Here is a 13,355-nt window from a genome sequence, read left to right on the forward strand (position 1 = left end):
CGGGTTTGAACCATCGACAGTACTACACACCGATAGTTTGGATGACTATCGCCCATCACTAGACTATGCACTCCCTATGCATAGGGTAGCCGTATCCGTGGCGGATCCAAGGCGGAGGGTGGGCGGCTGAGCGATCGCCCCTCCCCAAAAACGCTAGGTTAAACAGTTACACATTAGTTTTCCCCAACTACGCGCTTCCACAATTGCGCCCCCCCCCCCCTCCAAACACACAAAAACAAAAAAGCGCGGGTCTGGATGCGCTCCTGATCCATATATGCCATGTCAGAATTGTGGAGATGTTTCAAAAGACCTGCGATGGCTGCAGTAAGCGCTACCACGACTGTGTATACACAGTATACTGTAAGTGTACTGTAATACTTACAGTATGCTGTCTCGCGCGCGCAGTCGATATACAAAAAACCCGCTGGCAGCAGATCGCAAGGGAACCTGCTTCGTTCACTTTCTTTAGCAGACGACGGTCTCGAGACCCGCCATGTTTGTGCTCGCGCACTATGGCGCCCACCGTGATTGCGCCTTAACGAACTTACGCGACGCTAAACGCTCAAGCTAAACGCAGCTTCACAACACACGTTCATGCACTTACACAATAACAAGGCCTTCAAACATGCAACCAAACACGCAAAAATGATCGACGTCATGTCTTACCAAGAGCACTGGATCTTCAACTGTGTGTACCCCAGCAGTAACTAGTCTAGACAGGATGTCTCTTTTGTCATCATTGATTATAACATATTTAGCTTGTACACCATGAAACATACTTAAAAACTGGGGAAGAGTTTGTCAAGTTTCCAGTGAACATGGCAGACGCAACCGACTCCCGCTCAAGCAGCTCTGACGAAATCATCTGAAACTAAGTCACATGACCCAATCTCACCTATAGCATTCCCAAGAGATGAAGCCAATGAAGGAGTGTCGTTTGGCTGCTATCTTTGCATCACCTCTGATTTTATTAATGTTCCAAAATAAATATCGGTAGAACTTGACAATCTGCAAATTTTCGAATGCACAAAGCAACATAGCCAGGTCATGAACAACAAGCCAAATAAACTGCTGCTGCACAAAAAATTTCTGAAACTCCACACACACACGAGTTCAACCTCACAAAATCCATGTTAACCTTTTGTGGCCCCTTTGATGATATTTACAAACTCTCAGCAAACACTCAACTGATTTACCTGCACGACCCTATTTTATTGAATACAACATGGGCATCGTATGGCGCTCCACAATTATTTACAACACTCTACCAGTACTCAGGAAAATGACATGAAAACAACTGTGCAACAGTTTTTAATGGGCGGTGAATACGGTAATGTGATGTGCCATTCTGGCAGTCTATGTACAGGAGACATTACTTCAATGAGTTATAGCACTACATGATACTGGCGTGCCCAGCAAATGCACATCGAAACAGGAGGGAAGAACAGATGCAACCACGCAACGTGGAGTCCATTTCTAACAATTGTCCATGCGCACTGGCACGCACGTGCACCCGTCCAAATGAAAAATTGTAAAATAAATACTATCAGTTTTGGAACGTCACTAGTCAGCCAACCATGTGTGTCGCGGCATGATTATTCACAGTTGCTTCGTTGGCCGAAGTGAGAGTCACGAATGCCGAATGATTTGTAGAACGTAGAGCATCGTATTGTCACTCGTCCTTGGGGTCCTTCTTGTAGACGGGGCCGTACTTTGCCATGTATTTGTTAATGAATTCCCTCGCTTTGTGTTTGACGTTTTCGTTGCACTCAAGGTCCTCTACGTTTTTGCAGTGCTTCAGTTCCTTGGCTAGCACAAAGTGGGTCATCTAGTTGTAATAAATCAGACAAGCATGTAAGCAAAGAGGGCACTTATCTGCTGGCATGAGATTAGACATAAACCTCCAGAGCAGAATAAAAGCAGAACTCATTAGGAGCATAATTAGGGCCTGACCTTTTAGGGTTGTACCCGAATATGCCCGACATTTACTCCCTAATTCGAACCAGGAAAAAAACGGGGTTTAAGCCGGTACTTTCCACGAAAACCGCTGGACCGGGGGAATCCGAAGTCATCACGACTAACACACAATTTTGGAAACTGTGTTGTAACTGCATAAATATGCTAATACAAACTGTCAAAACAGAGACCCTGCTGCCTCTTAGATGCATGGACTACATATTGATACGCTGTGTCTACTGGTGTGTCATGCGTGTTTTGCCGAGTAAACCAAAGATTTACGCCTGATCCAACCCGATTCAACCAGAATTAAGTTGAATCAAGTTCCGCTCAACCCGATTACACCCGAATTATTGAAGCAAAACATAACCCGATATTTATCCCCCGATTTTGCTGGAAAACATAGCCCGAAAAAGTCGGGTCCTAAGTATAATCTGCCATTTTGCTTTACAAGTGGGTTATTCATGCAAAAATGGTGCAGATCGATTGAAATCCTTATTATGTTAATTACATAATTATGGAATATATATATACAGCCTGAAGTTTTAGGGCTTTACCCGATTCTTCCCTGAATTTGCACCTCGAATTGAAGGTTGCCTGTTTAGGGTGAAACCCGATTTTTACCTAGCAAATTGCCCTCACTGGGATGTCTGCAGGAATGCATTAATTTACTTGTTTGGCAGAAAAATTCAGTTACATCACCATTTGTACCAAACCAGTACAGTTAGTTGAGTAACTGAGCCCGATTTTACCCCGAATTTAGCATACTGGAAGTTTTTTTCACCCGAATTCACACGAATTTAGTGCACACGTTTATTTACCTGAATTTTACCCCCAGAATTTAGAAAAAAAAGTATTTCCCGAAAACTTCAGGCTCTAAGTATAATCTGCCATTTTGCTTTACAAGTGGGTTATTCATGCAAAAATGTTGCAGGTCGATTGAAATCCTTATTACATTAATTACATAATATAATTATGGAATATATATAATATTCTGCAAAAAACACACGATTCTGAGGGAAACCGCAGGTTCCGCGAGACAAGGCCAATTCCGCGGAATCGTGGAAAGCCAGGGGCTCTACAGATAGTGCACTCACCTTTCGTGCTAAGTGTTTGAAGTCATCTGTGCTCTGGATGCGGCCTATCTTGCAGTCTTGCTTCCGGTACGGGCTGAGGCAATGAACTATGTGCGAGGATATCTTTGTACGGAATAGTTCCTTTATCTTTTTTGCCACCTCGGAAGTGTCTGCTGCTGCAGTCGTAGTCTTTTTCTTGCTCTGTTTGAAACATAATTAACAATGGCAATAGATGTTATAACACAGTGCGCAGGCTACCTCGACATATACTTAGACCCTGATGTTTTAGGGTTAAACCCGATCTTTCCCCGAATTTGCACCCCGAATTGAGGTTCACCTATCTAGGGTTAAACCTGATTTCTACCTGCAAAACTGCACTTAGGCTAGGCACCTCAAGGCATCAACACAAAATATGCGACTGCCCCTTACGTCTGGCACTCTGGATAAACGGTACAGTGAACGTTTATTCTACAATAATGCCTGATTTCTCCCCGAACTCAGTTTGATGGTAATTTTTCTGCCCGAATTTGCTACATCAATTTATTGACCCGATTTCTACCCCCCGAATTTGGAAAAATATAAAACCCGAAAACTTCAGGGTCTACATATACTGCAGAGACAAAGTGCCCTGCAAATCATGCGCTACGTAACAAAAAAATAAGCAAGCAGGTCTGTACATGGCTATATATTTCTAACGAGAAAAAAAAAAAAAAAATCTAACGAGAAACACAACACGAGCGGAGAAACGTAAGAAAACCTAGTACTGACCGTCTTTTTGACACGAAAGCTCATGCTTCCAACAGAACTGTTCACCTGATAAAGAACAGAAAAAAGCCAAAACAAAACATAAAAATCGAGACAGAGCAGAAACCCATGCACAAGTGCACGTTCGCTGCCGCCAGACACACCGCAGAGAACGCAAACCAAGCAAACACACCTTTGGCTCGTCATAAGTGGGCGTACCGAGATCCATGTCGTCCTCAACTTCGTCACCCGATGGTGGGTCCCATTGTGTTTCCCTGAAATATCGTAGACTCATCTGAATCTGACTTCGATTAATTCACATATTGTTGCTGAATTCAGCCATGCATTTCTAGTGTGTAGATCAGGACATGACAGCTGTGCAAATGGTAACAAGCTACTGTGGACTACAGTATTTTCTCACATATTTTGCACTATTTCACCATTTGCACACCCGTAGTTTGGCACGAAAAATGCGAAGAAAATTTTAAAAAAATCGCGTTATTTGTGCACCCGCATTTTTGCTCGCAGATATCTGGCCTGCGGCAATTCTTGCCACACAGTTTTCTCAATGCTGTCAGTGCTACTGAAGCCACTGCAGCACTTTGGTTTGATTTGCGACCGCGTTCGGATGATGGTCCGCTGACGCGATGGACGATACTGTCACTCGAACTACAAGACAAACGTGGAAAGAATCGCTGGACAAACATGTTGTGTACAGCCATATTACAGCACAACATGACGAATTTGGCGAACATAGCGTGCTTTTAGTTGTCAGTGTCACTAACAGCGTCTCACCCTATTTCACCTGCAGGATGAGCAGTAGCGGGCACGGCAGTTTTGACTCCCGAGCATCACCAATTGTGCGTGAGTACTTCTTTGGCGCTTGCACAATGCATAGAGCCTGAAGTTTTCGGCAAATATTTTTTTCTAAATTCAGGAGGTAAAAATCGGGCAAATAAACAAGTGCTCTAAATTCATGCGAATTCGGGTGTATAAACTTCCAGTATTCTAAATTTGGGGAGAAATCGGACTGAGTTACTCAAACTAACTGTACGGGTTTGGCACAAATGGTGATGTAACTGAATTTGCTGCCAAAAAAGTTAGTGTGCATTCCTACAGACGTCTCAGTGAGGGCAATTTGTCGGGTAAAAATCGGGTTTCACCCTAAAAAGGCAACCTTCAATTCGGGGTGCAAATTGGGTTAAACCCTAACACTTCAGGCTCTAACAATGCAGTGATAATGTCAATACCGACCATACCCAGAGGCTATATATAAGTGGCATACTGAAATTTTTGTGACGTTTAAACTTAGTTACAAACGATTACACACAATTTGGGTATCCCCAACTTTTCCCCAACTCATTTTTGGGAGAAAAAGTGCGCGAACTATGCAAGTAAATATGGCACTCTGGCAAAAAGAGTTGACCCCAAGCTTCACAGTTGAGGGACCCTTCTCTCGCAATATGTTACGCTGGATGAAAAGGCTCACACGTTTGGAGCAGAAAATCATCTAACAAACACACCACCGCAACATATTTCATCATGAGGTATTCGAAATTATTCGAATACGGCGTTTCCTGCTTATTCGAATTGATTTGCCATCTGAACAAATCATCCTAACTCCATTCACAGTTAACTATTCGAAATGCAAATTTTGCTGTTTGCGCAGCTCTAGGATATACACAATCGCTACCCTGTTACATTTGTTCTTCGATGTTGTTTTGCGGTTTGTTGATGCACAAGTTGCGATAATGCCACGTTCATGGCCGAAAAGAAAAATGATGTGGCTATCCGTGACTTACAAAATTCCTGTGCTCGTCATGTCGGTTTACGCAAGACTTACTCTTTCTTAATGCTTTTGAATGGCAAGAACTGCGTGACATCAAAGAATAAATGTGCCTTCCGTATATTTAAGCCGGTCTTATGACGGCGTAGCGTAGAGTGACACTTTTTCAGGACATGTTTGGTTCAACGAATTATTCTTAGAGCCTGAAATTTTCGGGAAATATGTTTTCCTACATTCGGGGGTAAAAATCGGGTAAATAAACGTGTGCACTAAATTCGTGAAAATTCGGGTGAAAAAAACTTCCAGTACGCTAAATTCGGGGAGAAATCGGGCTCGGTTATTCAAACTAACTGTAGCGGTTTGGTACAAACGGTGATGTAACTCCATTTTTCTGCCAAACAAGTAAGTTAGTGCATTCCTACAGGCGTCCCATTGAGGGCAATTTGCCGGGTAAAAATCGGGTTTCACCCTAAAGAGGCAACCTTCAATTCGGGGTGCAAATTCGGGGAAGAATCAGGTAAAACCCTAAAACTTCAGGCTCTAATTATTCTATTTGACAAAGTGCAGTCACTTTCAATTTCGTTACATAGAGGTTCCTGAAGTTGAAGACACCTGAAGCTTTGTTGCTTTACCACTTCAACAGGTCGCAGCATTGTACCATGCTAGCAGCTTACTAATCTTCTACACGCAACTAACCTTGTGAGAGCATGGTAGTAGTAAATGTTCCCTTCTTCATCCTTTGCGGTCTTCCAGTGCGGAGGAAGCTTGATCTTTTTTGGAGGTGCCTGTGGAGAGGGTTCTGCGGTGCCCTGTGACGACACTGCAGCTTCCATGACTGCTGGAGCTATCTGTGCCAATGGTTGCATAGCTGGGATGGGGGCCTGCATAATATGATGCCTCGTTCATCACAAGGAAGCACTTCTCCGAGAGATAGTTCTACACGATTTTGAAAAAATTTCTGAAAATAATGTGACTGAGTTTGTTCGAAATAAATAAATAATAATAAGAAGAAAGCTGTGTAATGAAGTATTTGGCAGGTAACTTTATACACTTCAATGTTCAACGTTGACTTCAAATGTGACATTTGAAGTCAACGTTGAACAGTGACTTTTTGAGCAAAAGGGGGCGTCATTTCCGTATAATTTTTACATTATTATATATTTTTCCGTATATTTTTTAATATATTTCCGTAACAGTTCTTCACTCACCCCTTGTTCGTTAACCACTTGGGGCTGTGGCTGGATGTAGTACAACTGTTGCATGGCTGGCTGTGCATTAGGCTGCATTCCAGGTTGCATGGCTATCTGCACCCCTGGCTGCATGCCAGACTGCATAGTGGGTTGAATTCCTGGTTGCATGCCGGGCTGCATACCGGGTGGCACTCCAGGTTGCATACCAGCTTGCATGGGCGGAGGCATCCCCGGCTGTGCCATCTGAGGAGGGGCATAGCCCGTCCCATACGGGACTGGTTGTGCCCCCGGGGGGTAGACACCTGGCACACCCGGTTGCTGGACAAACTGCGGTGCCCCTGGTATTGGGCCCTGTGGGAGGCCTTGAGGTGCACCGGGTATAGGTTGCTGAAATGAGGCTTCAGTCAGCAGCTTTTCTACAGCTAGAGCAATTTATACTATTGGGTTCCAAGTTCCCATGCACAAGGCAGACTTGTAACAGCGGGAAGTAACATGACAAGGTAGTACTGGGTACTTTGCGCGATAAGTTTTCAAATGTTATGCTAATGTGTGCGTCCTATGGTCATGCAATCGTATGCAGTGGGTCATGAAAAGTTAAAGTGGCTTTTGATCACATAATCTCAAAGTTAACTACTATCACCATACAGCACCAAGGCATGAAGACATCAGTTATTGGTGCACAAGAAACAGTACCTCTTTGGGTACAAACAACTCTGTTTTCTAGGGCCCTGGGTACACCAAAAGTACTAAACATCGGCTAACCTGCTGTTGAAATGGAGGCACCACCGTTGACGTCACCTGCCCCATGACATGCACTGGATAACCTGGCATTGGGCTGTAACTCTCTTGCGAATCTCCGCCGCCTGCTGCTTCTGTGCTGTCTAACGTAGGGGACGACACGGGTTCGGGGTTCTGCGGCGTTACTTCGTCCTCGGGGGACTGAGATGGGGGCAGTGGGATTAACAGGGGGTCGCCCTGGAATGGTGACATTCGAGGTGGCGTCCCGTGGGACTGCTGTGCTGGCAACGGCATCATGGCATGTGGCGGCATGGGCATCGAGATCATCTGTTGTGGTGGGTGCTGAGGGTCGCCGGGGGGAATCATTCCCATAGGTGGAGCCAACATAGTTCCTGAAAGGGGTCAGATTAAGGAGCTGTAAGCCCATGGGAGGCAATGAAATAAATAAGACGTGTGTAAGCCTTTTTACAGCAATCTCCAGCCCAAATCTTTATACAGAGTGATGCCCTAACACTTTGGTGCCCTAAGGTCAAGCTTGCTAAGCCAATGAATTCAATATTACAGTAGAACCTCGCTGTAGTAACTCCGCTTGTAGGAAAAGAAAACTGCGGTCCCGACTGAATTCCTATAGACCCAATGGTTTATTTTTCTGATATGGTGAACAGAAAAATTCTAGGATACCACTTATGGTAAAGGATGGACACCCAGAATGTGGGTTTCCGTATGCTGGATCCCGCTACCTTGTCATGTCGATGACACTGGGGATGTTGTTTGCCGCTGTTGTTTTTTTCTGTTTTGCAACACGCAAGTGTTGACACTGCTTCAAAAGATGATGCTGCCGCAACCGGTGGAGAGGAACGAACTGACACATGAGCAAATCACCGACAAATTTGCGATTTTGCAATCGACAGTTTCTGTTCTGGTGAAGAATAGGGGCATTTTTCTGGTACTGCAGAGTTCCTATTTGTGCAGAGCAGTGTAATAAATCTCTGAATGACTTGTCCTGCTCCATTTATAACTGGACTCTTAAAAGACTCTTTTAAAGCTACACCTGATGTAGTAAAACTCCAGATAAAGTAAAGTTATCCAGTCCCAGCCAGTTCACTATAAAGAGGCTCTACTGTAGTAGAAAATTTCGCATTCATTTACGAGTTTGCTCACATACAAAGCACTTTACAGTCTTTTCATGACAGGGCATCTAACCTGGAGGCAGCATGTACTCTTGCGGAGGAGCCTGTACAGGGGCCTGCATGGGGGCACCCAACTGGGGATCGTAGAAAGTCGGGGGCCCCATAGCGGGGGCTCCCTGTGGTCCGTACACCCCTGGCTCGTACATGTAAATTGGGGGTTGTCCACCGGGTTGTGGGGGCGGAGGGAACGCGGGGGTCATGTACTGCCTTCGGAGCGCCTCCTCTTCGTCTCGTTGCTGCACTTCCAGTGCAAACAGGTGACGCCTTTCCTCCTTTGTAAGTGTAGGTGGTGTGGGCAGCAGAGGCCTGCAAAGGCAAACACATGTCCCATGAATTTTACCGTTTGAAATTAATCCGGAACAATCTCAGATGCACAGTTTGCCTTCCATTCCTTGTATTTTGTCTATCAATATTTCGTCCTAGTAGCGTTTCACCTTCAGGTTAGAAGAATCAAAAGTCCGCAGGAATTTTATCAACTGGCGCAACACCGACCAGCCCAAACATCCTACGTCTCATAGTCGTAACATTCTGGTCTCGTGTCTTCTGGTCATCTCAACACCCTGGCGACGGAGCACTTAGCACCTTTAATGGCTTCAGAGCATTCCACACTTTACTTTCTTCCTAATCTATGTCTATCTACATGGAATGGGCACTCCACCAAGGGTCACCTCAAGATATTAGACACAGACGGGATAAGAGAGAGAGAAGGAAAAGATCAGGGTGTCCCAACACCTTCCTCACCACACTGCCGCCACCTAGAGGGTAAGGGCATTCAGGAACCCGCAGCCAAGAGAACACACTGAGTATAGCACACCTATGCACTTGCTACCTTCTATATGCAAAGGAAAATTCTACTGAGTGTACCTGATGTGCATGTTACGGCTCCAAGTTGAGTCATCTACAGAACCGTCGTACGGAGAACCTTCTGAATGCCTGACCTCTAGGTTACTACAGGATATTCTCCTTAGGGATAGAGATTATGAAAGAGAAACAAAATATGATGGAGAAACATGTGCATTACCTGTTTCTTATAGCAACCAAAGACGCTGCGCAAAAACTGAGGCAAAATGTGTTCGCAGACACAACTTATGCATGCACCAATGAGGAATCACTAAGTAATACATCTAACATTTTCCCATCCCATGTCAAACAAAAATGATAAATCTAATGGCAGTGCTTGATGTAATGTACTGAAATTAACAAGAAAGGAAAAGGCTGTTTAGTATGGAAAAGATGCTAAGATCATAGAAGGGTAGTCTTTCAAATCCAGTTCTTTTCTGGTGAATCGCGAAAATAAATTAAATAATATAATGATAATATTCCCAATATGCTCCTTGCCATTGTCATCAACTTTGTTACAAAATTCATCTTGCAGCTGTTTACAATTTTGAAACATCAAGTGAACTTCTTCAATGCTAGTAAACGTGCCTTATACAGTTAATTTAAACACGTTAGTGATTTTCCTAGGCAGCCTAAGATGACAGTAGAATATGCCAATGACACTGTGTGGGAGTAAGTGTCTTTCTAGCCCTCTTTTGTCAATTGCAGAAATAAACTCGGGGGAATTTTTAAACGATAACATGGTTCCCACTGAAGTTTGGAACAAAAATTAAAGGGTTTTTCAACGACATTTTAAGGCTCAGCCATCGTTTTGCAAGGGATGTAAAGCACAGTTTATGACCAGGGCTTCAACATTTCACAAAAAGTATTTATAAGCTACAGGTATCACGCAAGGAAATACATGGGGACTGCACAATGGTGATCCCTTCACAAACGTGACTGTGCTGATCACTGTGAACAGTAAAGATCATGGATAGAAAGGAAGGTGAATTAATACGACACAAGGCGCAGGTCATTTCATGCACTTCTCGTTTCTGTTGCTGATTCCTACTGCAATGAGTGCTAACACCTGTGGTTTCAAAGCTATAGTTCTGACTCTGGAAAAGTGGAATTTGCATTCACAGCTCCACAAGCATAATAATAATAATAATAAAAAAAGCAAAATCAAGGGTTTTCAAGGACTGTGGGAATATTCCAGGGTTTTCCGGACCTTGAAAATGCAATAATAATAATAATAATAATAATAATAATAATAATAATAATAATAATAATAATAATAATAATAATAATAATAATAATAATAATAATAATAATAATAATCTTTATTCGGCTCAAGAGCTGAACCCGGAGCTCTGGGAATTGTCACGTGTCACACGTCATTTTCAAATTCAGGGTATTCAAGGGCTTCAGTGACCAGTGGGAACCATGGACTACTCAGCATCCCACACATCTGTGGCAAAACTTCTCACTGGTATCTTTCTGGTGGTACCTATCACTTGTATCTTCCTAACACGTGTGAACAATCTGTCTCTTTACACCGGAAAGCTCTGTACATTTACGTCAAACGTAACAAAAGAACAACAACAGAGACTAGCTGAAAGTACGCGCACATTAATATTAATTACGACAAGAGAACAAGGTGTCCCTGTGGTCCTCTCTAGCAGCAACTCACAGAAAACCCCATATCTCAAAAGTAGATGGGGAGACCTACTTTCTGTTCTTGGGCGAGAAGCTGGCGTCGCCACGACGATCAGGACGCCCGTACGACGACTTCTTTTCTTCTCGACGTTCCGGTGACGCTGAAAAACGTCTCCTGTCTGACCTGTCGTGATCTGACAAGAAAGAAGCAGCAGCACGTTCTAACCCTTTCCCCCTTCGACAAATACACCGGCACGGCAACAGGGAAGTCACTTACCTCGACGCCAATCCCTCACGGGGGGCGAGTCGTGCCACCTCTCTCGGCTGTCCCTGTTGTCCCAACCGTCTCGGCTATCCCTACCGTCGCGGCTATCCCTATCACGTCCATCCCTATTGTCTCGCTGTTCCCTGTCTCGGCCCTCTCGACCGTCACGGGTGTCCCGCTCTCTGTTCTTGCGATTCCGCTCACGTTCTCGACGGTCGGCCTCCCGTTCGTCTTCCCTACGTTTTTCCTGTTCTACCCTGGGAATTCTGAAGACCTCCTGTACACGCGGAAAGAAGTACAAAAAAAAAAAAATTAAGACAGGCACCACCTTTCAGTAGCCTTCCGGTAACTAAAAAAAACATCACACACCTTCAGTTCACTCCAGGAATCCAAAAGCGTCGATGTAAGTTGCGACAGGTCCTCAACTACCTTCCCTGTCTGAACCGGAGTGCATTCCCCGTTTTCTCGGTCTGTGTGTGTAGAGTCTGGTGAACAGACGACAGGCGTGGAAGACGACCTCGACTGGGTGCCAGCCCTTGAAATGGCGGATCATACTTCATTTAGCAGTTCAAAGCCTCATTACATATTAAATGCCCGCTAAACTGAAACCGCATTTGTTATGTTACTTCATTTTTGTAATTCTGTACTAACACAACTATCGATCCAGAAACAGAAACTAGCCATCCAACGCACTACTCCAGGAAACTTTAAGAGTTTCAGTTTCATTTACTTGTCCTTTAAAGGCAAGAGGGCATTACGTATTACATAAGGGACAAAACTGAATGTAAAGCAAGTCATTCAGCAGAATGTAATGCAAAAGAGACAGTAACACAAACTAAAAGTAAGAATAAGAATAGAGACTGAAGTTTTCGGGAAATATTTTTGTCCTACATTCGAGGGGGGGTAAAAATCGGGTAAATAAACATGTGCACTAAATTCGTGCAAATTTGGGTGAAAAAACTTCCAGTACGCTAAATTCGGGGAGAAATCAGGCTCAGTTACTCAAACTAACTGTAGCGGTTTGGTACAAACGGTGACGTAACTGCGTTTTTCTGCCAAACAAGTAAGTTAGTGCATTCCTGCAGCCATCCCAGTGAGGGCAATTTGCCGGGTAAAAATCGGGTTTCACCCTAAAGAGCCAACCTTTAATTCGGGGTGCAAATTCGGGGAAGAATCGGGTTAAAGCCTAAAACTTCAGGCTCTAAATAAGAATAGTGCAAAACTGTAAACAGACAGTAACATTGGTAATCGTCAAAGAAACAGGAGATAGTTCATTATATTTTACCGTACTCGCATAATTTGCCAAAAAAAAAAAGTCTGAAAAGTTGTGCGTGCACAAATTGCGGGAACGTTCATAACGTTATTCAAACAACGCAGAATTACCAAAATGTTATGCCGGTCACATAGGCTCCCGGTAGAGCTGATATTGACGTTGTCACTGCGTTGTGCAAGCACGAAAGAAGCATTCATCTACTGCGCAAAGGGCGACGGCAGGGAAGCAAAATCCAGGTCACTACCGCTCACCCTACCGGCAAAATACGGCAGGATGCCGCTAGTCGAATTGACAACCGAAAGTACGCTGTGTTCGCCAACTCTGTCATGTTGTGCTGTAAGTTCATAGCGTGTTTGTCCAGCATTTCTTTCTGCGCTTGTCTTGTAGTTCGAGTGACAGTATCGTCCATCGTGTCACCGTCGGTCGGAGGTCAATTCGGGGGGGGGGGGGGGGGGGGAATAACCGGGCGGAATCGGGTTTAACACGAAAAGGTCACTCCCTACTTATAAATAGGCGAACAAAGGAAAACTGGTGCTACTTTTTCTGTTCCTTGAGTAAGAAACAGGTGCTGCATAATTAGCAGCACCTGTTTCTTACACAAGTAGCGTAAAGTTATCCGGTTTCCTGTCATCGCTGTGTCTGCGTAGCGCTCGTGAAAG

General features: G+C 44.2%; 2 protein-coding genes across 9 annotated transcripts in view; both read right to left on the minus strand.

Moving 5' to 3' along the window:
• The window catches only part of LOC135389015 (epidermal growth factor receptor-like), a 152,173-nt gene extending 151,343 nt beyond the window's left edge, over positions 1-830 (minus strand). For 2 of the 3 annotated variants that reach the window (XM_064618934.1, XM_064618938.1), the window contains exon 1: positions 667-829. In XM_064618934.1, coding sequence (XP_064475004.1) covers positions 667-777 — 111 coding nt within the window. In that variant the 5' untranslated portion in view covers positions 778-829. Of the gene's footprint in view, positions 1-666 lie in introns of all 3 variants that reach the window. The other variant, XM_064618933.1, reaches the window with a different exon arrangement.
• Positions 831-1,298: 468 nt separating this feature from the next.
• LOC135389014 (histone-lysine N-methyltransferase SETD2-like) overlaps positions 1,299-13,355 on the minus strand; it is a 45,539-nt gene continuing 33,482 nt past the window's right edge. For 5 of the 6 annotated variants that reach the window (XM_064618926.1, XM_064618927.1, XM_064618930.1 and 2 more), the window contains 12 exons: positions 11,793-11,958; positions 11,436-11,700; positions 11,232-11,352; positions 9,545-9,643; positions 8,694-8,986; positions 7,515-7,882; positions 6,771-7,139; positions 6,259-6,443; positions 3,970-4,051; positions 3,801-3,845; positions 3,054-3,233; positions 1,299-1,828 (listed from right to left, as the gene is read on the minus strand). In XM_064618926.1, the coding sequence (XP_064474996.1) occupies positions 1,673-1,828; positions 3,054-3,233; positions 3,801-3,845; positions 3,970-4,051; positions 6,259-6,443; positions 6,771-7,139; positions 7,515-7,882; positions 8,694-8,986; positions 9,545-9,643; positions 11,232-11,352; positions 11,436-11,700; positions 11,793-11,958 (2,329 nt within the window). In that variant the 3' untranslated portion in view covers positions 1,299-1,672. The remainder of the gene's footprint in view (positions 1,829-3,053; positions 3,234-3,800; positions 3,846-3,969; positions 4,052-6,258; positions 6,444-6,770; positions 7,140-7,514; positions 7,883-8,693; positions 8,987-9,544; positions 9,644-11,231; positions 11,353-11,435; positions 11,701-11,792; positions 11,959-13,355) is intronic. The other variant, XM_064618931.1, reaches the window with a different exon arrangement.

The sequence above is a fragment of the Ornithodoros turicata genome, chromosome 3 (genome assembly GCF_037126465.1).
Source record: "Ornithodoros turicata isolate Travis chromosome 3, ASM3712646v1, whole genome shotgun sequence".
Classification (NCBI taxonomy): domain Eukaryota; kingdom Metazoa; phylum Arthropoda; class Arachnida; order Ixodida; family Argasidae; genus Ornithodoros; species Ornithodoros turicata.